The sequence below is a fragment of the Tenrec ecaudatus genome, chromosome 5 (assembly GCF_050624435.1).
Source record: "Tenrec ecaudatus isolate mTenEca1 chromosome 5, mTenEca1.hap1, whole genome shotgun sequence".
NCBI lineage: Eukaryota > Metazoa > Chordata > Mammalia > Afrosoricida > Tenrecidae > Tenrec > Tenrec ecaudatus.
The window spans coordinates 34,069,731-34,094,136 of NC_134534.1; the positions used below are offsets into that span (position 1 = coordinate 34,069,731).

Genomic DNA, 24,406 nt, shown 5'->3' on the forward strand with positions numbered 1-24,406 from the left:
TTGGGTTGGGGCTGGGGGGGGTGTATTATCTGTGAAATAATAGGGTGCTACGTTCCAATTGAATATGAGTCAGGCAGCTGGTGGTCTTAGCCTTTCAGAAGTCTCCGAGGAAGTCAGCTCATGTCGGTTAGTGATCAGGCTGTGAACTGAAATCTGCCCTTTGATGAACGTGGACTGACTTGATATGCCAGCATCTCCTCCCGGGAACACTCCTCGGTGCCTGCAGCATCTGATTAATCGATGCCGGTGAATCTATTTACTCTGACAAATGGTAATCTGAGCTAGGACTCTGATGTTAAACTCAAATGCGCTGCTATTAACTTCTCTAACATTGTGTGCTTTCGATGGTCTCATTTACAGGACTTTTGAAATACGTTCCTGGCTACAGTTTGATCATCTAAGTGTTCATTTATTTAATGGAAGTTTAAGGAGAATTTTTTTTTAAGCGGGTGTGAAATGAAGACCCATCTCTTTGCCACAGAGCCACGCTGGGGTTAAACGTGGTGACCGCTGTGGATGACCGTGTGTCAGCAGGGCTTTCTGACCGGGAACTGGGATCCATCTCTGTGTGGGAAGGTTAGCTGTACTGTCATTGCAGAAAGGTTATTGAACCCTAAAGGTTCTGAGAAGATTCTATTAGAATGGCAACATGCTGCAGTAACAAATGCATCTAAGACACGAGTGGTTGACAACAACAAGAATTCGCATTTTATTCATACTCATGTCTGATGCGGGCTTCTTGTGATCTTGCTCTCTTTCCCTCTCGTTGCGGGACATGACCGAAGAAGCAGTCCCCACCAGGAGCATGTTGGTTCTCTGACAGAAGGGCAGTAGTGAGAGGAGAACCCCATGGTAACTTTTTGTAGCTTCGGTTGGTAGTGTGGTGGGTTATGAGTTGGGCGTTACCCACAAGGTCAGCAGTTTGAAACCGCCGGCCGCTCCAAGGGAGAAAGAAGAGGCTTTCTACTCCAGTGAAGAGTTACAGTCTTAGAAAGCTACAGAGGCAGTTCCCCTCTGTCTTGTATGGTCGCTGAGAGTCACAGTGGACCCGGTGAGAGTGAGGTGTCACGTCCCTTCCTGTTTTATGGGCCAAGGTTAAGTTATGTGACTAATCAGTGGGGCGAGAACCTACCATGCGCATTGGCCTTGGCTGGGACGGAGTAAATACCCTGCACTGTTGTTGGGTGCTATCAGCGGATTCCAACTCGTAGTGACGCCATGTGACAGGGTAGGAGTGCCCCAAAGGCTTTCTGGGGTTAAAAACACATCCCCTCCCATAAGGCTAGAAGCAGATCACCGAGGGGTCTGCAGAGGTGCTGAGTGGATTAGAACCTCCTACCTTTACCTTAGCAATGGAACACTGAATTGTGGAACCACCGGGGCTCCTTCAGTAGACTAGTAGGTATCATTAGATCCAGTTCTCAAGACCAAATTATAGTTTGGGATTTGTGTTATCCCTTGCCCCCACCCACACCCCCGAGAAATCAATGGATTCACTGCCACCGAGTCCATGCAGGCTCCAGTGACCCTCTGGGGCAGGGTAGAACTGACTGCCCTTGGGGGTTCCAAAGATGCAAATCTTTGTTTGTTTGTTTGTTTTTAATCATTTTATTGGGGACTCTTATAGCTCTTATCACAATCCATCCATCCATCCATCCATCCATCCATTGTGCCAAGCGTATTTGTACATACAGTGCCATTGTCACATTCAGAACATTTTCTTTCTACTTGAGCCCTGGTATTGGCTGATTTCCCCCCTCCCTCTTGAACCCTTGATAATTTATTAAAAAAATTTTTTTCTTCATGTCTTATACCGACTGCTGTCACCCTTCACCCACTTTTCTGTTGTCTGACCCCCTGTGGGAGGAGGTTATATGTAGATCATTTTGATCAGTTCCCCCTTTTTCCACCACCTCCTCCTTCCCCTCCTGGTATTGCTACTCATTATTGGTCCTGAGGGGTTTATCTGTCAAAGATTCCCTGTGTTTCCAGTTCTTTTCTGTACCAGTGTACATGCTATGGTCTAGCCAGATTTGTAAGGTAGAATTGGGGTCATGATAGTGGGGTGGGGAGGAAACATTAAAGAACTAGAGGAAAATTGTATGTTTCATTGGTGCTATACTGCACCCTGACTGGCTTGTTTGTTCCTTGTGACCCTTCTGTAAGGGGATGCCCAGTTACCTACAGATGGGCTTTGGGTCTCCACTCCGCACTCCCTCATTCACATCGATAAATTTTTTTGTTCTGGGTCTTGAATGCCTGATACCTAATCCCATCAACATCTCATGATCCCACAGGCTGATGTGCTTCTTCCATGGGGGCTTTGTTGCTTCTCAGCCAGATGGCTGCTTGTTTACCTTCAAGCCTTTAAGACCCCAGACACAAAGCTGTAAATCTTTATGGGAACAACAACAACAAAAAATGTCATCATTGTCGGGCCAAGGGGGAGAGCAGTCAGTCCAAAGAGGAACCCGCAGCCCAACCAGAGCTCCTCTTGCTAAGACAGAGAAAGTGGGGGCGTCAGTCTTTGCCAGGTGATGTTGTTTGGTGCAAAGTAAGGTGCTAAGTGCTTCCTCTACCTTCCAGGAAAGGTGGTCTACGGAGAACCCATCGCAGCAAGTCTGGGCACAGACGGCACTCACTACTGGAATGAAGAATGGTGTCACGCCGCCCACCATGTCATGGGCCCACCCCTGCGGCCGGACCCTTCCACGCCTGATTTCCTCATGAATCTCTTGGCTAAGTAATTGTGTTCGTAGGGGATTGTGAAGTGTTTTGTCAAAATAGGGCACTTTTTGAATCTCAGGTTTGCCCGAGGACACCTTGTTCTAGCCTCGGAGCTTTGGTTGGCGTCCCAGGAGTTTGCTGCTCTTGGAGAGTTACTCAGTTGGCACCCAACGCCCTTGCCTGCGGAGGATACACGGTCCAAACCTCTCCCGGATGCTGAGAATTCACATTTGTGTCACTGACATTTTACTCTCCTCACTGATTTGTTTTTCCTTCTCTTTTCTGATTCTCCTTGCCCAGAACCAAGACTATTCAAGTTACTTATTTTCAGCAGAACACTCTTGAATTGTTTTTCTATGCTGATAAAACCTGGAACCTGTCTGCTGATTGGATAGGAAGCTCTGTCTATTTTCCTGTCTGGGAAGCTCTATTTTCCCTTGGATTCTGCCATTCGTGGACAGCCTGACCCTCTGTCTCAGATTCGAGTGAACAAATGGATATGCACAACAGAGTGTACAAGTGTTCACTGGTGCCGCCTCTTCCGCTCCTTCCTCCTTCACACTCTACCTCTCCCCTACTAGTCACAAGTCCAAGCCAGAGCCCTATCCCAGACGGTGTCAGCATCCTCCAACAAGCTCACATCTCTGTTTGTCACAGGATGGCCATTCGGCCAGAGGGTTGCCCGGTGCACCTGCCCCTCCCTCTTCATGTGGCTCACCATGGTTCTGTGTTCACAGTCATCTCCTACATGTTATTGGCAGTGATCCTGAAGGAGTTTCATGAGTGCACTCAGAGGTGTGGGGTGGCCATATCTGACCTCCTCTGGTTTCCCTGTTGCCAGAAGGCAGAGGTCAGACGTGCCTCCGCCCTCTGTCTCTCTTTACCTAATCTGATACCCATGGCATTCTGCTTCCGTGCTGGGCTCAGTGATCTAGTGTAGTCTCTACACAGAACTCACAGTGAAGACTCATCATGAACGAGGTTCATCAGGGGAGTCAACAGGTTACCACAAGTCAGGATCAGTAATCAGTAAGGATGCAGTCATTGTGGTTGTTGTCATTAGGTGCCATCGAGTTGGCTGCGGCCCACAGTGGAAATGAAACACTGCACAGTCCTGCGCCCGCCTCACAATGGTTCCTGTTCCTGAGCCCACTGATGCAGCCACTGTGTCCGTCCATCTCATTGGGAGGATTCAGTCATCCGTCCTAGCAACCCCTCTCCTCAGTCAGCAGCCAGCTCTCTCTCTGGTCCCCAGCCTCTCAGTCACATGATTCCTTGACCTCCCTCTATGGACCAGGAGGCTCGCTGGTGTCTCTGCCTCACCCTCCCATAAACAAGACACCGCTCTTCTGCTCTGTCTCCTGGTTTCCTTGCCTTGGCCTGTGGTCTCAACCTGGATCCTCTGCTCTGCCCCCTAGTCTCCTTTCCACAGTCGCTGGTGCCTCCGGTCTCAGCTGACTCTACTTCCAATAGAGATCTTGGACCTGGCCTTCTTCCAAGGGTCCTGGGATTTCTTGCTCTGCTCCTGCTTCAAAGATGGCTCAAGCTTAGAGCTAAGGGGTGGTAACGAAAGCTGACCAATCCCCTCTATTAGCTTCGCACCTGCTCAATTGGCATCACCCCACATAGTCATTTGGCGGGAGTTACAGAGACGTGGGTAGAAGAGCCATACTCAGGAATTTCACTCCGTCAAGTACATACCACCACCAGTAATGAGCACATTCTCGTGATGGTCGGGCCAGGAAGGCAGGCATCCTCAGACTACGGCCCTCAGGCCATATGCGGCCCGCAAAGACATTTATCTGGCCCACCGGGGATTTTTGCCCCATTTGTTTTTTGCTTCAAAGTAAGATATGTGCAGTGTGCATAGGAATTTGTGCATCTTTTTTTTTTAACTATAGTCCGGCCCTCCAATGTGTCTGAGGGACAGTGAACTGGCCCCCTGTTTAAAAATTTGAGGACCCTGCAGTAAGGGATGGAGTTGGCCAGGTACTTCCAAGAGTATTCTTTCAAAAGACTTCTTTAGCAAAGGGAGAAAACAAATCCCAGGGTAAAGGTGAAAATGGAGTGAAATAGACATTTTAAAAAGCTACGTATGCTACTTTGTATTGTTTTCTGACTCTCGGGCGGAGAAGGGGAGTCGGGATTGGAAGGTTATTTAACGTTTCATCCTAACCCCTTGGATGGACTCCTCTCCGTCACACTTGTGCATCTCTCTCTTGACAGCGATGATCTGACCACAACCGGGACGGACCACTGCACCTTCAACACCTGCCAGAAAGCTCTAGGGAAGGACGATTTTACCAAGATACCCAATGGGGTGAATGGCGTGGAAGACCGAATGTCGGTCATCTGGGAAAAAGGCGTGGTGAGTCAGAGAATCTAGCCCATTTTGCCCATTTTAGGTTGGATTCTTAAGCCAGGATCCAACTTATGTTTTCACCAGAATAACATAAACTTTTCTCCAAAACAAAATTCAGGAAACCCATTGCCATAGCTGACTTCAGGCCATGGTGATGACCCCAAGTATTCCAAAACTGCTCCATCGGGTTTTCTTGACTGGATTCCTTATGGAAGCAAGTCACCAACTCTATTTTTGCTGAGGCTTCACTGTGTGGAATTTAAACTATCAGCTGTATGTGATCAGTTCAGTGCAAATGCTTGGACCCCACCCCGCCCCACAAATAACACAACCTCACTAACTACCATCAAATTGATTCTAACACATAGAGACCCCTAGGACTGGGTAGAACTGTCTCTGAGGGTTTCCGAGTCTATATAACTTTACAGGAGCAGAAAGCCTCATTTTGCGTCTAAGGAACAACTGGTGAGTTTGAACCACAGACCTGTGGTTAGCAGCCCAATTTGTCACCCACTGCACCACAAGGCCTCCTTGCCGACCCACCTGGAGACTCTCAAGCTTTTATAGAAAAGGTTTTTGATGGTGTAGACTAGGGTGAAAAGCCAAACAAGTAACACTGCCATTCAGAAGGTTCCACCGCAGAGCTTGCTGTAGAGTGCGTCCGTGCTTCCAGGACAGAGGCTCCCTCTTGCATGGAGTAGACAGCAGGTGCCCTTGAACCACCGATCTTGCCCTTAGCAGCACATCCCCTCCCTAGGGTGGAGGCTGGACGGTCACCGCTGCTTTCCATCTCCCCCCGCCAAAGCAACGATAGCATCTTTGTGCAGTTTCAAAGGCTAAATTATTGCATTTGGCAATGACGTTCTTTTTCAAAGAGCATTCTTCTTCAAGACTGAAACTTCACAGAGATTCTGCTCCGTCCCGCAGGCTCTTGAATCCCAGCGTTTCCGTGTGTCGCTGTGGCAAATACTTGAAATGATAGAACACGTTTGAAGAATTTAATTGTGTTCACCACTGCTTCTCATGAAATTTTAAGAGACCCTCCTTTGAAGAACCTTTGGAAATCACATTTTTAAAGTGCGGTATGAGGCTAAGCTAGATAAGAGTCCGACATCTAGAAAGAGATTTTTAAATCCTGTGGTTTAAACTTCTCTTTACGGATGACGGACGATCAGACCGCGGATGTCTCTGTGTTCTCCAGTCCAGGTGGTGGATGTGTGAGGTTGTACAGAGAAGCAGAGGGGACATTTTCTCACACCTCGCCCTGAAATTCTCCCTTGGGTGGCACAGAAAACAGATCTTGGGATCCTCTTGGATAACTTTTCCTCTACCCTTCCCCCCGCCCGCCCCCCCGGCCTACCTCCAGTGAATTTTTATTTTCCGATGCTTCCTTCTTCCCACCTTCCCAATGACCGCTTTCATTAAGGCCCATCGTTTGTTTGGACTTGGCAGGAGTCGCACAGTCGGTGGCCTGCGTCCATTTTCTCTCTGCTGCCCTGGTTTCTGTAGTCCAGCCCCAGAGGACCATTCGAACACAAGGCTCTGTCACGCCTCTCCTAGGCCTAGAGGATAATCTTGGAATCATCAATTACATATAAGGGTTTTAAAAACATCTTTCTAGCCCTGTCTTATGTTACTACCCTCTTCACCCCTCTTAACTGTCTTAGACAGTGTCTCTTCTTTCGGCTCAGATTGCTGCTAACAGTTCAACTTCTCCCTCCCTTAACTTCCCTGTTCCAGTGAGTCTCCTCCTGGCTGTCGGCATCTGTTACTGTTCCCAACTGTGTAAGAGGCTTCAAGGCGATCGAGTATTTATTAGCACACAAGGAACGGTGTCACTTCTGACACATTGAGATGGTTTGCTTGCTGACGGGAATATTCCTTTCAAGCCACAGTTGTCAATCATTTCTTTGAGGCAGGAAACCTTTGATAATTGAATAAGCCTCATAAGAGTGCTCTTAATTGGCATATTTACATAGGTACAAACCATCGATTTTTTTATTGATCACTTTACATTGGGGTCCCAACCTTCAAGCTCTGTCCATATTTAACTCTCGCAATAGATGGTCCGTGGCTGTGGATGGGGGTACATCTCAGTTGCGCATGATAGAACCCCTTGAGCTCTTGTGTTTCTTCCTCTTTCTAAAACTGTTGTCGCCTGATCTGAAGCTGATCTAGTTTAAACTCTGTAATATTCCAGGTGGTGTCTACATAATTCTCTCATAAACCTTAGGTGTACATTTCAGTAAGCCAGGTCGTAAGTGGGGTAGGAGGCAGTGGTAAAATTCACATGATAACTGGAAATACTGTTGCCAACCTCTGACTGTCATAGATTGCAATCTCATGAGCCTGCAAAGGAGGACAAGAGACCTCCAAGCAGAAAGCTTTTTGAAAAGTCCTCTCCAGGCTGCCCTATGTAACCCCACCCCCACCACATTATCATCTACAGATAAGAAAGGAGGTTCAGATTTGTCTTGCCTCTTAAGAGATGCAAGTCTTGATAAGAGAATTGTGTCAGATGCTGGAACATTAGGACAAAGGCCTTTTTTTACCCCATTGGATTGTGTTGTGGACTGAACTGTTTCCCTTCCAAATATATGTCGCAAACCCTGACTTCTGCCTGCAGTTACAATCCTGTTTGCAGATGGCTGGTGCTTGCTCTATGAGTGAGGCAGGGTTCGTGTGGGGTGGCCCATGAGTCCGTCTCTCCTGAGATACAAAGAGATGGAGTTGGCAAGCTAAAAGCAGAGAGGAGGGAAGAGATAGATTTCATACCACATGAAGATCACCAAAGAGCCAAGGAAAAGGGACCTCCCCCTCCACCTCCCCCCGAACCAGCTGAGAAAATGTCTTCCTCCGGCCAGGGCCTGGAATCCAAACTCCCAGCCTCCCCACCGGTGAAGAAATAACCTCCTGCTCGTGAAAGCCATCGGCTTAGTGATACTTCTCTTACAGCGGCACTGGGTAACGAGGACACATTGTTTTACAGCACAGTGGTAAAATGGACGAAAACCGATTTGTGGCCGTGACCAGCACCAATGCAGCTAAAATCTTCAATCTCTATCCAAGGAAAGGGAGAATCGCGATCGGATCAGATGCAGATATTGTGATCTGGGACCCCAAAGCCACCAGGTAAGCCCGAGTTCCTGTGTTCCCTGGCTTCTACCTGGAGAAGAGCCTACACTGGCCCAGAGACTGCGCTTTGCCCTTCCCCGCCGTTCCCCTTTGCAGGGTTTATTTAGCAGGACTCAGGTATTTTGAGCCCCTGCTCAAGGAGAGAGGTTTTGATGTACAAGCATTTCTTTGTTTTCCTTGGCACAGAGGGTCCGAAAGTGGTGCTAGTTACCTTTCCCTGGAAATTGGTATGGATATAAAACCAAGAGGAATTTCCCACTTCAGCACCTGGCAGATGGTTGGGTTTACGTGGGGGAGCAGAGCAGTGGAGAGAAGAAAAGCCTTAGCTTGGAGAGGCTGAATGGAGAGCTTGAAATAATTACAGCCCTTTTTTAAAAAGCTTTCAGAGAGAAAAACGCTAGCACAAAGGATGCCGCTCAGAGTTAGCCAAAATTTCCAGTTGAGTTCATCTTGAGCCTATCATTTCCCAATAGACGCCAGCTTTTTGTTTCCCATTTCCATAATTCTCTGTTAATATTGCAGGTTTGGCAAATTCCACCAGCTCAGGGAGGCACTCAGTAGAGGCTGGGGCTCTGCTAATTTCACCTCTTCGGATGTTAGCCCAGGTGACGCTTGCACCGGCTTTGTGTTTTCTGTAACCTTTGCGATTGTCTTGGATACAATCCCACTAACTTTAATGTTCGTGTGGGTTTGCATAAATTGAAATATAGTATAGGGCCTCCTGCTTGTATTGTAAGGCATTTATTGAAGATGTATCAGGTATATCTGCGGTTTACCATGAGGATGCTATGGTAAATCATGGTAGATCTTCTGTTAGTCCCGGTAGACTAGAGACACAAATCTAGGGAGACACTCAAATGTATATAAGAACAGCTTTATATCAAAGAGTAATTGTATATTAAGAATACATCCCAACCCAGTCCAGATCAAGTTCATAAGTCTGATATTGGCCCATATGTCTGATACCAGTCTACATATTCTTCTTCAGACTCACACAGCCACACAATAATGCCAAATGCAGGAAGATCACAGGCCAGTGGGTGGAAAGTCTTGTGGAAGCATTCCTCCAGGTCCAGGGCTCATTGTCATCAGGAATGTCTCGGAGCGAGTGTGTGTCCTGCCTCCAGAGAGAAGACAAGAGTTCCAAGGATCCTCAAGAGAAGGCCATGCCCACACAGAGGCTTCAATGGCTGTGACCTGATTGACAGGCTAGACTCCACCCCTTCTCAAGTTGACAGGAGATTATGTAACTGCCACAGAGCTCATTCTGTAGATGATTGCATTAGGTTAGAGTTCATCTTGGAGATTACTAGGTCTTAACCCCTAACCACAGATAATCCTGGCCCAGCCAAGTTGACATAACATCTTAGCCATTACACCATGCAATGCAGTAAATGAGGGTCTGAGCATCCAGTTTATATAAACACCCTCAGACAGCAGATAGACACAATTCAGGATCGCCGTGACTGTGTGCATAAGTCACTGTTGCCCACTGAAGGTCTAAATACCAGCTTGTCAAGTAGCCTGTGTCACTTCTCTTCCTTGCCTCCCCCTCTCTGAATAAGAAAGGAAACTGAATAAAACAGCTTCTTGGTTAAGAGAACTTGCGCTTAGAAAGACAGTGGGAGACATGGCTAGCTAGGATTTGATTATATTTAAGTATGACTTGAAGAATCTCTGGTCAGCTGTTTTAAACTACTAGCTGCTCCTCCAGAGAAAGATGGGGCTTTCCACTCCCATAAAGAGTTACAGTCTTGGGAACTTCCAGGGCGCCAGTTCTACTCTGTCTTAAGGGTCACTGTGAGTTAGCAGTGACTCGAAGGCAGTGAATTTTTAAATTTTGTGGTGCTGAGAGGTACTTGCTGGGCTGCTAACTGCAAGGTCAGCAGTTTGAACACTCCAGCCGCTTCCTGGAAGAAAGATGAGGCTGTCTGCTCCAATAAAGGCTTACAGCCCTGGAAACCCTCTGGCCTATGGGGTGGCTGTGGGGTGGCATCCACTCAGGGGCTGTGGTGGGGATGAACTGAGCCTGCTCGACCTGCAGAGCTTCCCGGCCTTTAAGTTACTCTACAGAAGGCTATTGCCCAGCAGTGCAGTCTCTGTTGATATTCCAACAACTGGGGGTCGTTTTAAGTGCTTTTGAAATGAATTGTGACTTCTGGAGATTACCTTAGAACAGTGGTCTCAACCTGTGGGTCGCAACCCCTTTGGGGGTCGAATGACCCCTTCACAGAGGTCACCCGATTCATAACAGTAGCAAAATGACAGTGATGAGGTAGCAACGAAAATAATTTTATGGTTGGGCGGGGGCTCACCACAACATGAGGAACTGTATGAAAGGGACGAAGCGTTAGGAAGGCTGCCACTGCCTTAGAAAATCTAAAAATGTCTACATGGCAGAAACCTTATCACATGGAAAAAATATCTTGGTGAAAAAAAAGTTTTGTCTTGTTTGGTTCGCAGCAGAGCAATGGGGGAAATCCTAACGGTGATAAGAGCTATAGCCATTTGCATTTTGCACGGCGCTCCGTGGTGCTGAAAAACGATGAGGCATCTAACGTGCGATCTGGATGAGTTAGGGGACATCTCATCACCATGTATGATGAGAAAACTGGAAGACAAGTGTCTGGGCCACAGGCTTGGGGCGAATCGCCGCCTGAGCCAGTGACTTTGCAAGACAGATGCCTTTGGTGAGAGGAAGTACCAAGGTGCCTCCTGAGCATCAGAGCAGAGCACCTTTCTACGCACTTGACTGGTCTCCCCCGCGGCACGCATTTGTTCTGCCCACCAGGAGAAACCTTTTTGTGTGTTTGTCTTTGAGCTGGTTCTCTGGGATCCCTCATCAGAAATGAAGGAGAGACAGAGTGCTGGATGGGTGATGTGGCCATCCAGCCCGCCCCCTCCCTCCCTCCCTCCCATGCAGAGACCAGAGGGGGGGCGGGGGGGGCGCTCTCAGTGCTGCGGCTGCACCTGGCCATCTCAGGCTTGCAGCCGCCAGGCCGCTTTCATTTCTGAGCATGGCATTGTCTCGCTTAGACAACTGGACAAAGAGAAATGACCTGAACTTAAGGTGGTGAATAATTCACTTGCTTTATTTGCCACATACTGCTGCTGGGAGGATATTTATAGGCTGTGCGCATGTCTCTTTGAGTCATGCTTTTAGACTCTATAAATGTAGCCGACTCCGTGTCCTACAAGTTTTAGCTCCTGATTTCGGTAACACTGTTTTGTACTTCCTTCATTATTCAGCTGCATCAGAGCAGAGCATCCAGATGTGGATGTAGTTAGGAGGAAAAGAAAACGCCTGTACTTACCTGTTTCCAGTCTAAGAATAACTGACTTAAGGTCAGACAGAGAGACTCCTGCGCATCTAAGCGGATTTCTGTCTCTCCCAGCAAGGGGGGGGGGGGGCTTCTTCTGCAGTGACCTTCATACTGTGGTCAGCCATGTCAGAATCACTGTCGCCGAGTCACTTCTGACTCAGGGGACCCTGCCAGGCAGGTAGAACTGCCCCTGTAGGGAGTGTAAATCTTCAAGGCCTCCTCTCTGTCTCCTTGCACAGTGTGATGACAGAAAAGTAAATGTGTACATTGTCATATACGTGCCTTTTGGGATAAAGACAAATATCTGGCATTGAATAATACTGTATCCTTCCTGTGCTTCTGCTTATCCCTGTCATTGAGGCACCAGGCATAATGAAAGAAGCCCGAGTCTCAGAGCCTGAACGTAGCGGGTTCTGGTCCCAGCTCCGCCACTGCTGAGCTGGATCGCCAACAGGCCACTGAAAGTCTCTGACTCTTCACTCTGTCGTGGATTAGATGAAAGGTTGATAACCATCCTGCCTGCCTCATGCCAGTCACTCCCAGGGAGAAGGTGAGGCTCCCTGCTTCAAATCGATGTGCGGCCTCAGACCCCCAAAGGGGCAGGTCCCCTCTGTCCTGTAGGGCGGCTGTGAGTGAGAAAGGACTCAGAGTGGTGGGACATCATCTCATGTACATTGGATATTGTGGTGGTTACATAATCTATTACCAATTTGCGACTTATATGTGAAGGGGTGGAGTTTAGCCTGTCAGGTCACAGCTGATGAACTCATTTGGAGGTGTTAAAGAGATAAATAGCTCACTGGAGGCAGGACACAGGCTCACTCCCTCAGAGACTCTCTACTGACAAAACACATGGAGCTATGCTGATGGCAGCAAGAGCCCTGGCGCCGGAGGAGCCACGTGGAGACCCACACCAGCGCTGAAATGCTTCTGCCACTGGATCCACAAGACTCTCTACCCACTGGCCTGTGATCTTCCTGCATTCGGCATCATGGCATGTGTGTGTGATTCTGAAGAGGAATTTATAAATTGGTATCAGTCATCTGGGATGATATTGGACGTGTGGACTTGATCTGGGCTGGGCTGGGATATTTTCTCAACATCGCCTCCTTATACACATATGACTGTCTCTGAATTTGTTTCTCTAGTCTACCCGACTGACGCATGTTATTAGGTGAGACCAGTCCCTGTAATAGGAGATCCCACTTAGTAAAGTAAGTCGGTGAGAAGGAGGAAGTCCCTCAACGAGATGGATTAGCACGGCGGATGCAAAAATAGGCTGAAACTTAACAGCAGTGGTGCGGACAGCACGGGACCGAGCAGTGTTTTGTCCTGTTGTATAGCAGCACCTAACAACAGCAACAGTTTGGGTGGCAGCCTTATTTGCAGCATTCTCATTTTTTTTTTAATTTTATTTTTTTTTAATTTTATTTTTTTTAATTTTAACAATTTATTGGGGCTCATACAATTCTTTTCACAGTTCATATATATACATACATCAATTGTATAAAGCACATCTGTACAGTCTTTGCCCTAATCATTTTTTTCTCTTTTCTTCTTTTATATTTTATTAGGGACTCATACAACTCTTACCACAATCCACACATATACATACATCAACTGTATAAAGCACATCCATACATTCCCTGCCCCAATCATTCTCAAGGCATTTGCTCTCCACTTAAGCCCCTTGCATCAGGTCCTCTTTTTTTTCCCCTCCTCCCTCCCCCTTCCCCCCTCCCTCATATGCCCTTGGTAATTTATACATCGTTGTTTTGTCATATCTTGCCCTATCCGGAGTCTCCCTTCCCCCCTTCTCTGCTGTCCCTCTCCCAGGGAAGAGGTCACATGTGGATCCTTGTAATCAGTTCCCCCTTTCCAACCCACTCGCCCTCCACTCTCCCAGCATCGTCCCTCACACCTTGGTCCTGAAGGTATCATCCACCCTGGATTCCCTGTACCTCCAACCCTCATATGCACCAGTGTACAGCCTCTGTCCTATCCAGCCCTGCAAGGTAGAATTCGGATCATGGTAGTTGGGGGGAGGAAGCATCCAGGATCCGGGGGAAAGCTGTGTTCTTCATCGATACTACCTCACACCCTAATTAACCCATCTCCTCTCCTAAACCCCTCTATGAGGGGATCTCCGTTGGTCGACACTTGGGCCCTGGAGCATTCTCATTTTTAAGGAGTCCCTGGGTGGCACAAGTTGGTAAGCTCTCGACTGTTAACTGAAAAGGTTAGCTGTTCAATTCCATCCAGAGGTGCCTCAGAAGCAAGCCCTGGTGATCCACATCTGAATAATCACAGCCACTGAGAACCCTGTGGAGCACAGTTCTTCTTTAGAACACAGGGGCAGCAACCCCTGGCACCTGATTTTGGTGTGTGTGTGTGTGGTTTTATTCCCATTTTTAGGTCTTCTCATCCGTTTTCCCTGCGATGACCAGGGAGGCAGATGGACCAGGGAGGCTTCTATTTTTCTGACCCTCAAACCCTTGTAAAAAACAGAAACAAAAAACAAGAGGAATTTTTGGATTGGCTTTTTGGAAAATGGCAACATAGTATCTTTCCCTGACAGGATGTCCTGGAAGGATCAAGCCTCCTCTGGATTTCTTTGACTTATTCTATACCTTTCTTCTCCGGCCCTTCTATTTAAGGACTGTCTTTCAGCCACCACCCCAGAGGTTGTTCTTACGTTTCCATGATTCATCTTTTTCAAAGTGGAAATCACAGGATGTGGAAATGAGGCGACAAGGGTCGGTTCAAGAAACAGCTTCATAGAGTAACGGATTCTGAGGGATATTTTTGAACAAAGAGGCAGTGCATTTAGGAGGGTCTATATTAAAACAGAGAGGTTGTTCTAGAAACTGTGTGTTGCTTCTTTCCACCTCTGGGCCAACCAGGGTGCAGCATACTCAGTTCTTGGCCTGGTGATTTTGAGTGGGTGGTGCTCTGGGTCAAAATCGATGCTGATGGCCTCCACTTGGACTTTTCCTGGGGCACAACCATCAGGTCAGCCTTCCATGCTCCTCGAATGACATCTCTTCATGTGCTGAGCCACCACCCCTACCCTGGGGGTGGCCTGTCTCTCCTCACCCTACTGTCTGAGTTCTGTTGGATTCTGTAGAATCCACTCAATTTGGATTGAATTCAATTCACCGTCACCATTATACCACGGCCCTTGTTCACATGGCTTTCTCCTTCATTAACATCCTTGAAGTATAGTTCATTTTAAAAAAATAAACTTAAATAAATAAATATGTATGTATGTATATATATATATATATATATAAAACAGTGTTAGATGTACAGAAAAGTTGTGAAAACAGCACAGACTGTCCCCATGTACTGTGGACCCTTAGCTATTAAATTATTTGGTACATAGATCATGATAACTAAACTTGGTGATGGTGTTGGGGGCCATCAAGTCGTTCCTGACCTTCAGCGACCCTCGGCCCAACAGAACAAAACATGGCCTGGTCCCACGCCATCCTTACCATTGTTCCCGTGCCAGAGCCCACGGATGCAGCCACCTCTCCCAGGGCCTTCCTCTTGTTTGCTGCTCCTCCACTTTACCAAACACTATGTCCTCCTTCAGGCGTCTCCTGACAAGGTGTCCAGAGTATGTAAGACGAAGTCTTCCCATCCTTGCCTCTAGGGAGCACTCTTGCCTTACTTTCTTCCAAGACAGATCCGTTTACCCTTTCAGTAGTCCATGGACTGTCAGTATTCTTCTGGAGCACCACAATTCAAATGCATCAGTTCTTCTACGGCATTCCTTACTCAATATCCAACTTTCACCTGCATACGAGGCAACAGAGAATACCATGGCTTGGATCAGGCGCACCTTAGTCCTCAAAGTAATACTCTAGAGGTCTTGTGCAGCAGGTTTATCCAATATAATACGTCTGTTGATCTCTTGACTCCTGCTTCTATTCGCATCGAGTGTGGATCCAATTAAGAAAAATCCTTGACAACCGCAAGCTTTTCTCCATTTATCCTGATGTTACCAGTTGTGAGGATTTTGGTCTTCCTCATACTGAGTTGTGATCCATACTGAAGGCTACAATCTTTGATCTCCATCAGTAAGTACTTCAATTCCTCCTCACGTTCAGCATGCCGGGTTGTGCCAGCTGCATATTATAGGTTTTTAATACTTCTCCCTCCAATCCTGTTATTCATCATATAATCCAGCTTCTCTGATGATTTGCTCAGCTTAGAGATTGAGCAAGTACGGTCAGAGGATACAATCCCGACGCACACCTTTCCTGATTTAAAACCCCGCAGTGTTCCCGTGTTCTGTTCGCACACCTGCCTCTCGATCCAGGTGCACGTTCTCAATGAGCACAATGAAGAGTCTGTAAGTCCCGTTCTTCTCAGTGTGATCCACGCCATTCAGAACGGCTCAGAAGCCTCATCGTCGTCACGGCGCTAACACCAGGCAAACCAAACAGTCTGATTCCACGAAAGAATCCGAGGAGCACTCCACACACTGCCCGGGTCATCCCAACAAGGACAATTGAGAACTGTCACTGCGAGAGGGGCCTCGGGAGACAGGACTTCTCCAGGTAGCCTGATGCTCCAGGTGCGAGTCTGGAACAGGTCACCAAGGACATGAGGTAAAAGAAATAAAATGAGGCAAAATGGAATAAAGTATGAACTGTAGTGAATACTGTATCATGTCAGTGGTCTTTCAAGTTGTTCATGGTGGTTCAGTGGGAGAATGTTTGCCTTCCATCTGGGAGACTCGGGTTTAATTTCTGGCCGATGCAGCACATTCATAGCCCCCACCCTCACCCCATCACCGGTTGGGAGGTTTACGTGTATTGCTATGATACTAATGAGTTCTAGTGGAGCTCCTGGACTAGGAAAGACCAGGAAGAAAGGTCTGGTGATCTACTATAGCCATCAGCCTATGCATCATAATGGTTCAGTCAGCGAGTGAGCAATCATGGGGATGATGCAGGACTGGGTAGCATGTTGTTCCATCACACATGGGAACACGGTGAGCCAGGTGTGAACTTAATGGCATATAAATAACGGTAGGGAGAAGGCCATGGAGCACCAGTCCCGTGACACACTGTCAAGGGTGCACACTGCCAATGGACTGTCACTGCCCTAGGTCACCTGGCAAGGTTGTGCTTGTCAGTTTTCTCCCCTAAAAAGTCCCTCCCCCCACACTCCACTTAGGAGTGTGGAGTTCTGATCCAGGCTTATGTTGCAATTGATTCTTCCCCCGCCCCAACCTAGCCCAGTGCATCACATGGTCAGAGTACAATGCATTGTCAGACAGGTGCTGGTAAAGGAGGTAGCAATTAAAATGTGGGGAAAAGGGAAACTCAAAGACTTTTATTCACCGACAGTCATGGTGAGATTAAATGTAGGAATAGAATCTCCCCACTTCACGCATTTCATTGAATGCAAGTGGCCAATACCTGACCATTGATGGAACGGCTGAATAAAGATGAAGTTAAGTAGAAGGCATTCTCCAAGGGAACTGTGGGAGGTTTTTATTGCTCTTAGTGTCCGTTCATTTTTCAACTCGAGGAGTACATCTAAGCGGAGCCCTTAGAAGGCATCAAGCCACGGCACGAGATAACTGCCCCTGGGTGCCTCTTGAAGCATGTACGTCCTTCAGCAGGGCAGCACCTCCCCGAGCTAGGCCCGGGGCTGGACACGAGCAGGGCTGCCTTTAGGAAACCAACCATCTGGAGAGGAGACAAGAAGAAAGTCAGCACTTGCGTTCTGAGTAGGAACGGGCTAGACCAGCCTAGGAGAGGAAGAAACCAGATGCCACAGAGGTCCAAAGAAGGAAGATCATTCTTGAATCAGAGCTGCCCTGGCGCAGACAGCCAGCAGAGAAGACCGGAAAGGAAACCTGCCCTGAGGGCTGAGACAAACTGGAAGCAAAATAAGCAGGGGCATGGATGGAAGGACGGATCAGAGAGGGAGTGGGAGATGGGATGGGGTTGAAGAGTTAAGGTTGGGTCACGTGAGAGACAACAGGTTCTGGCTGTGGAAGGGAGTGGAGACACGTGACTGTAGTTTTCATTGCAGAGGGAACCAGGGAGGTGCACCGTTTAATACACATTTTCCCTAAAAAGTTTTCCCTAAAGGATTTTAGCAAGAGCAATTGCCCAGCTGGCAAGGAATATTCTCTCCAGTGAGAGCAATATGCATTTCAGCCTATGTCCTGAAGGGGGCGCCCACGGCCCACACAGAGCCCTAGGCTCCAACCAGGCCTTTGGGGCTGCTGATTATGCAAGCAAGCCCTTGGAGAAAGGATGAGTTTGCTAATGATTCTCAGCATCACGGTACATAGAGGCTTCGCTTTTATTTTGTTCCTTATTAATGGCACGTGGAAGTAAGTCTGCGTGCACCACTGCCTGTCACCTGAATAATGGACTGCATGAAAGATGCCAAGGGCAATCAGGGCCCAAAGAAGCAGTGCGTCTTGCTGTTCCTCCCCCACCCTGGTAAAGAGCCAGAGGCTTCCACGTGAGGAACTGGCTGGCTGGTGTGGGTGGTCAGCAGGGAGTCTGTTGGGAAGGCGTGGACATCCTGGTGAAAGATTATCTTAAGACATGAAAGTCCCTGCGAAAACCGGCTGCAGGAACTCTTTGGTGTGGTTGCAAACTAAAAGCACGCCTCATTGGGTGCCCAGGGAGAAGCAGTCACCCTTTTAGGAAGTAGCATAACAGAGGCCGCCATCTTCCGCAGGATCGCCGCGCCTGATTGCATGGCCCTGGCACGGGTGGGGTGCGTGCCCCTCCGCTGCACGTCCTGGGTCAATGTTGTAGATTTCGGGACACCTTCCCCCATTGACGTGTTGGATCCGTTATTTGCCGCAGTTCAGGGGATAGTGGGTGCAAGGGCGGGGAAGAAGTCAGGAGGGTGGTCCCCAGGGGTCTTTCTGTGGATGGAGCCGAGATGCCTGTGGTCCAAGCCCGGGCTGCCAACTCGTTAAAAAATGTTATGAGGGGGATGGCATGTTCGTGCGTGTTATTTGCAAGCTCATAACAGTCGCTGTAATGTAATGCATGTTCTAGACATCGCAGGCCATCATCCTGTGAGCCTCGGCTCTTCGGCATTCATTACAGAGCACTTAGTTACTATGGTAACCGTCCCTTTTCAGTATTTATGAGCGGCGGGCCATCTCCGAAGCGCGAGCGCAGGAACACATGGCTGACGCAGCGTGCGCACTGGAACAGTTAATGAAGATGCCCGCCCCCCGTGTTCTGCAGAGCTGGAGAATTTCGCTGGCAGTGATTTTAGTTTAGAATGATTGTCTTTCACTCCGTTTCATCAGGCTCTGACCTTGGGCACACCATTCTCCAAGCCATTGTGCCTTCTTTGGGACCGAATTCCCTGCTCTTTCTCATGGGAGATGGAGATGGGGGATGAATGCGTATTCCGCCAAGAGGAAAGACTGGCAGCTTATAAATGTGCCCCTCTGGGTTGTGGAAGGGGCCTTGTGCTCGAAACAAAGCCAGAGCAGAACGACTCGGTTCATCCTCGGGCAGTGGGGACAGGGAGCTGTGCGGAAAGATTAACAGGAGGAAGGTGCCCTTCGGTCAATAGTGGCAATTATGGTTTACTGTGAATGTTTTCCTATCCTTTAGAGACGCCTGTTTAAAAGGAGTTGTTATTAAGGCATCCCAGGAAAGCTCGCATCGTGTGTCATCTGACCTGCGCACAGTAGGGAGTCCGCTGTGAGTGGATGCAGACTCACGCCAACTCGAGGACCGCTCAGAACCAACTGGCCCATTAGGTTCCCAAGGCTGCAGGCCGCCACGCCTTTCTCCTGCTGGTTCAAACCACCAACCGACCTTGCCGTTCGCAGCCGAGCGCTTAATCCCTGCGCCCCAGGGCTGCTCCTGCACGGTGTCCTGAAGTCCTGCTCCAAAGGGCCTGCCCACGCGCTCGCGAACACGGCACGTCCATGCACACATGTGCACGCAGAGCAAGGCAGCTTTTTAACGCCTGTTTCTAAGAGCACATCTAAGCAACTCCTCTTTCAGCCCCCAGACTCCATAACTGGGCCGGGCGCGTTGTGTGGGGAGGAAGCAAGGGAAACTGGCATTTTCCCAGGGCTGGGAAGAAGCAGACGGTGGTTGGTGGCCGGCTCTTTCACCATGTTGTCTTGCCTGAGTGCCTGGGGCCTAAGGTTAGGTTATTCAGTGCCAGCAGCACACCTCACATAGCCATCTCCACCGTCTTGTAATGAGGACCAGTTTCCGGTAGACGATAGCAAAGAATCTTTAGAAATAAACGTCTCGAATGATGTCCAGGTTCCTACTTAGTGTGGTGGGGGCAATCCCACTGTGAAGGGCCACAGGGCTCAGTGCGGCCCCTGCTGCTTACTAGCAGGGTGGGCCCTTGGGAACCGCTGTTTCTCTGAATTTGTTTCTTTGTAAGTTGGGCGGATGATACGCGTTCTGTAGTATTGTGGAGGGTGCTTAAGCTAATGTACATAAACTGCTTGGTACATAACTAATGTCCAATCGTGCTGGGCACCTAGTCAGGCAGGGGTATTGGGGGTGGTGGAGGTAAGTGGTCAGTAACGGTAAGAGGTCAGTTTGTCGAATTATATTTGATTGTCGTTGCGATTCTTAAGTCCTTACCCAAAGGCCGTATTCAGTGGCACCAAAAGATTCTAGAACCCTCTTTTCATATAAAAAGCCCATCTTTGCAGCTTCCGAAACACCTCCAATTTTCACCAAGAACTAAAATTGAGACGTTTGCGGGACTCTGAGCTAAGGGCTCCCAATCAAATAGAAATTCATAAGTGTGCTCGAGCTGCCATCTTCCTCAAGTTATTTGCAATGAAATTGTTCCAACAAACCACCGAAGATTCACTTTCTGGCCTTCAGGAGACATTTGCTTTTTTTAAATACAAAAAAACCCCAACCTGGCCTGTGCCTAAAAGCTAGCCTTGCTGATTACAGGTAGGTAACAGTTTGTTTGGGGTTGTTGATTTCATCATGTTCTCATGCAACTGAACCGTTCAAGTGAGCTAGATTTCCAGAGACTTCACTGCGAATAGCTGTACCCATCCCTCCCCACATTCTACAAGGAAAACAGCTTCGGGGTGGAGCACAGTAACCCGTTCTGCCATGGATCATGTATTCGCCTGTGCCCAAAGTAAGCGCGGTGCATTGTAAGCATTCAGATTTGTGCAAAAGACAAGCACCAAGAGAAAGGGGTTTTATGAAAAGCTTTCCTAGCTCGGCACTTGCTGTATTTTTCTTCACTGTGTGTGTGTGTGTGTGTGTGTGTGTGTGTGTGTGTGTGATGTGTGTACCACACACCAAACCAAAACCCAAGTCAGTGTCAAGTCAATGCTGATTCAGAGTGACGGACGGGACAGGGTAGAACTGCCTCTGTAGGTGTCCAAGATGGTAGCTCTTTACTGGACTAGAAAGGCCTGTCTTTCTCCTGCAGAGCAGCTGGAGATTATGAGCTGTAGACCTAACGGGGCACAGCTCAAAGCACCCACTGCACCACTGGGACTCCACACACAACCTACATATATATCTATATTTTCCCCTACGACTTAGGCATTTGCCTGTCTTATTCACAACTGTCTCCCCAGGTTTCAAAACAGTGCCAGACACCTGAGAAGAACTCAATAATTATTTGTTAAATGAATAAAGCAGATCCTGATAGTCTTGGGCTGGTGAACAAATCAATAATAAATAATCATGTGATTTACACATTGTGTTCGAGCTTTCTTATCTGATCCTGGGAACTGGGTTTGAAATCTTCAGTTTTATCAAAAATAAAACAAAATAAAGGCATTTCTGGCAGTTCTTCCTTCTGAGAAGACTGCCTTCCAGGGTTGGTGGTCAGCCAGCATCACCAGGCTTGGCCATCAGAGTGTTGGGGACCTGCTTGGTGGCTCCAAACTCATCCTTACTTCTGACCAGTGATCTTAAAACAAACCGTGGGCTCTTGGTTATGAAGGAAACCAAGGACAGGGATATTGACTCTGCGAAGAATCTCAGAATTCTTAGGTCCTTCATGCACAACAAAGAGCCACAGCTTCTTCCAAAAGGATTTTGGAGGAACCTTCCATTAAAAACCAAAAAAACTGATACCAAGGGCTCAAGCAGAAAGCAAGTGTTTTGAGAATGATGTGCTTGACGCAGATGTGCTTAACACGATGGATGGGTGGATGGATTGTGATAAGACTGGTATAAGCCCCCAATAAAATGATTTTTTTTAATCATCTGTCTTCAAAAGAATGTCACACTTGGTGAGACATTGAACAATTCAGGGGGGTTAATGGATGTAAGTTTTATTTAGAGCAGAGGTTCTCCGTGTATGAGTCAAAGACACACAAAGTCAGCATCAGCTGGCAGTGTGTTAGAAATGCAGATTCTCCGGCCCAGATGCTGGTGGGCTGCACTGGAAATCCTGGCCTGGGTCCAGCAGTCTGTTTCCACCAGCCCTTACTGTAAATGGCGATGGTGCTCAAGTTCTGGAAGCACTCTTTCGAGTCATTGAGTGGGTGAGACATTGGAGCTCATAAAGTCCAACTAATTCGCGCCCCCCCCCCCCATACATCTGCCTGATGACTATTAGTGTGGGGGAGCCTTCTGTTTCGCCTAGCAGGTCAGCCCATTCTGGGGTTGTTAGGACAGCGACATTATTCCTTTGGTTGAATATAAAACGATTGCCTTTCACTTCTTAACATAATTAATTGGCCCTGGTTGTAGAGCTGTGGGCTAGGAGTTGGGCTGCTAACCACTTGGTTGGGGGTTCAAACCCACTAGGAGCTCTGCAGGAGAAAGATGAGACTGTGCGCCCGTAAATATTGACAGTCTTGGAAACCCTTAGAGGGATGCTATGAGTCCGAATCAACTCGATGGCAGAGGGTAGGGCGATGCAAACTGTAACTTATCAAGGTCAATCCTTTCATTCATTCATTTAGCTCAAACGGTTTGAGCAAAAACTGATCCCAGTAAGTGTCCCATATCCAGGAGGGATTTTCATATCCTTCAAGCAATCCTGAGGACGATGATTAGTCACATCCTCATGGCCAACCACCTCTCCACCTCTTGCTGTTGGCAATCCTTGTCTGTGCCTGACAAACACGTGAGTCCTAGACCTGGGCAGGGTCCCCTCCTGAAGGTCAGCGGTGCAGAAACAGGCACGGCTGGTGTGTTTGGGAACTAAATGCAGCCTGAAGCTTTATTAGTAAGCGCCTAGCGAAGTATCCAAAAACAGATGTTTGTATGCGGTTCTATCTCATATCACATCTATTCCGCCAGTAATTTTGAAAAAAAAATTGCATTGAAATGATGTCTCTTCTTAGATAGTTATATAAAGGTGACAACAGATGATAATAAATTGTGGTTTTTCTCCATCACACCTTTAAGTCTCCTGGAGCAGATAGTTATTTATAATATCTATAGTTGTAATATTTAATATCAACGAAAAGTATAAAGAATAGTGCAGTTAATATAACTGCAGCCAGCCAACACTACCCTAGATTTGGTATTTATTCCTCCCATGCATTTTTTTGCATTTATATATGGATGAATCGTCAAGATATGTATAGAGAATTTTTATTTATTTCTAGCTGTACCTCAATCCCACTGTATGTATTATTGTGTAACTTTCTCAACATTGTGTCTGTGGGACTGATTTTTAAATATGTAGGCTTGTTACTTTGATCTTCATACCTGTATATGGTTCTGTTTTAAGACTAGGCCATAATTTGCATTCATTTGCTAGTGGACATTTAAGTGGTTTCCATTTTTCCCTATTTCAAACACTGTGAACGTCCTTGTATGGGATGTGTGAGATTTTTTTATCTGATATTAATCTAGAATATATATTATATGATATATATTTTATATGAATTACCATCAAACTTTTCCCAGTAGAAGCATATACAATTGCTTGGTTTTTCTGATGAACTTCAGGCTATATTTTTGGTCTCTATTACATTTTATCTTGTCCCACATTGATTTATGCAACAATTAAAAATCAAATACGATACCCCTGCCATGTGCAGAGATCACAGTAAGTAACTGAGGATCAAAGTGATGAAGGCTTACTTCATACCCGCCCTCATGAAAGGTCACTGAAGTTAAGGTGATTGCAGAACTCTTTCTGCTACATTTAAGCCATTGGCTTGTAATGTACATGAAATACATGTCAACACAATGGCTTGACCAAAGTAAATAAGGAAGAACCCCAGTTTGGGGCCCGTAGCACGTCCAGGGCCAGTAGAACTGTGGCGGGTTTTGCTTATGACCCCAGGCTATAGTGTTCTGCATTGTGGTTCTGACGGTCCATACATATTGACTCTCAGTCCCAGGGGGCAGCCTCCACTCTTAAGGATCTCTAGTTGCTGGGTCAAAGCTGAGCCACAGGAAAAAAAAAAAACTTTCTAGCCAGTCACCCTGGCATGGAGCTGGGCTTGGAGTTGGATGTTCGTGAGAGAGGAAGTAGACTCAATTCACACACACTCGCTTCCCCTTCGTACTCACTTGTGAACTTGGGTTTGAAATAGAGAATTTTGTTACCTAGCCGTTGATTCATACATTTCTTATGCAGAGAAATATAAACTGTTCCCTATGATCAGGTCCTCTGGTTATAGCCACACCTGTTTTTCACAGACATACACATTGGCTCTTGATTTTCCTACTAAGCAGGTAAAAAATGACACTCATCTGCACACGGAGCCCTGTTGGTATCATGGATTAGTATTGGACTGCTATCCATAAGGTTGGCAGTTTGAATCCAGTAGCCATTCCTCAGGAGAAAGATGAGACTCAGAAATCCTAGGAAGCTGTTCTTTTCTGTCTTAGAGGATTGGATTTGACTGGATGGTAGTGAGGGATAA

At 47.4% G+C, this 24,406-nt stretch overlaps 1 protein-coding gene across 1 annotated transcript in view; it reads left to right on the top strand.

Moving 5' to 3' along the window:
• The window catches only part of DPYS (dihydropyrimidinase), a 99,297-nt gene that overhangs the window by 44,148 nt on the left and 30,743 nt on the right, over window positions 1–24,406 (top strand). The window contains exons 5-7 of the mRNA XM_075550595.1: window positions 2,587–2,743; window positions 4,954–5,095; window positions 8,079–8,221. Of these exons, the coding sequence (XP_075406710.1) occupies window positions 2,587–2,743; window positions 4,954–5,095; window positions 8,079–8,221 (442 nt within the window). The remainder of the gene's footprint in view (window positions 1–2,586; window positions 2,744–4,953; window positions 5,096–8,078; window positions 8,222–24,406) is intronic.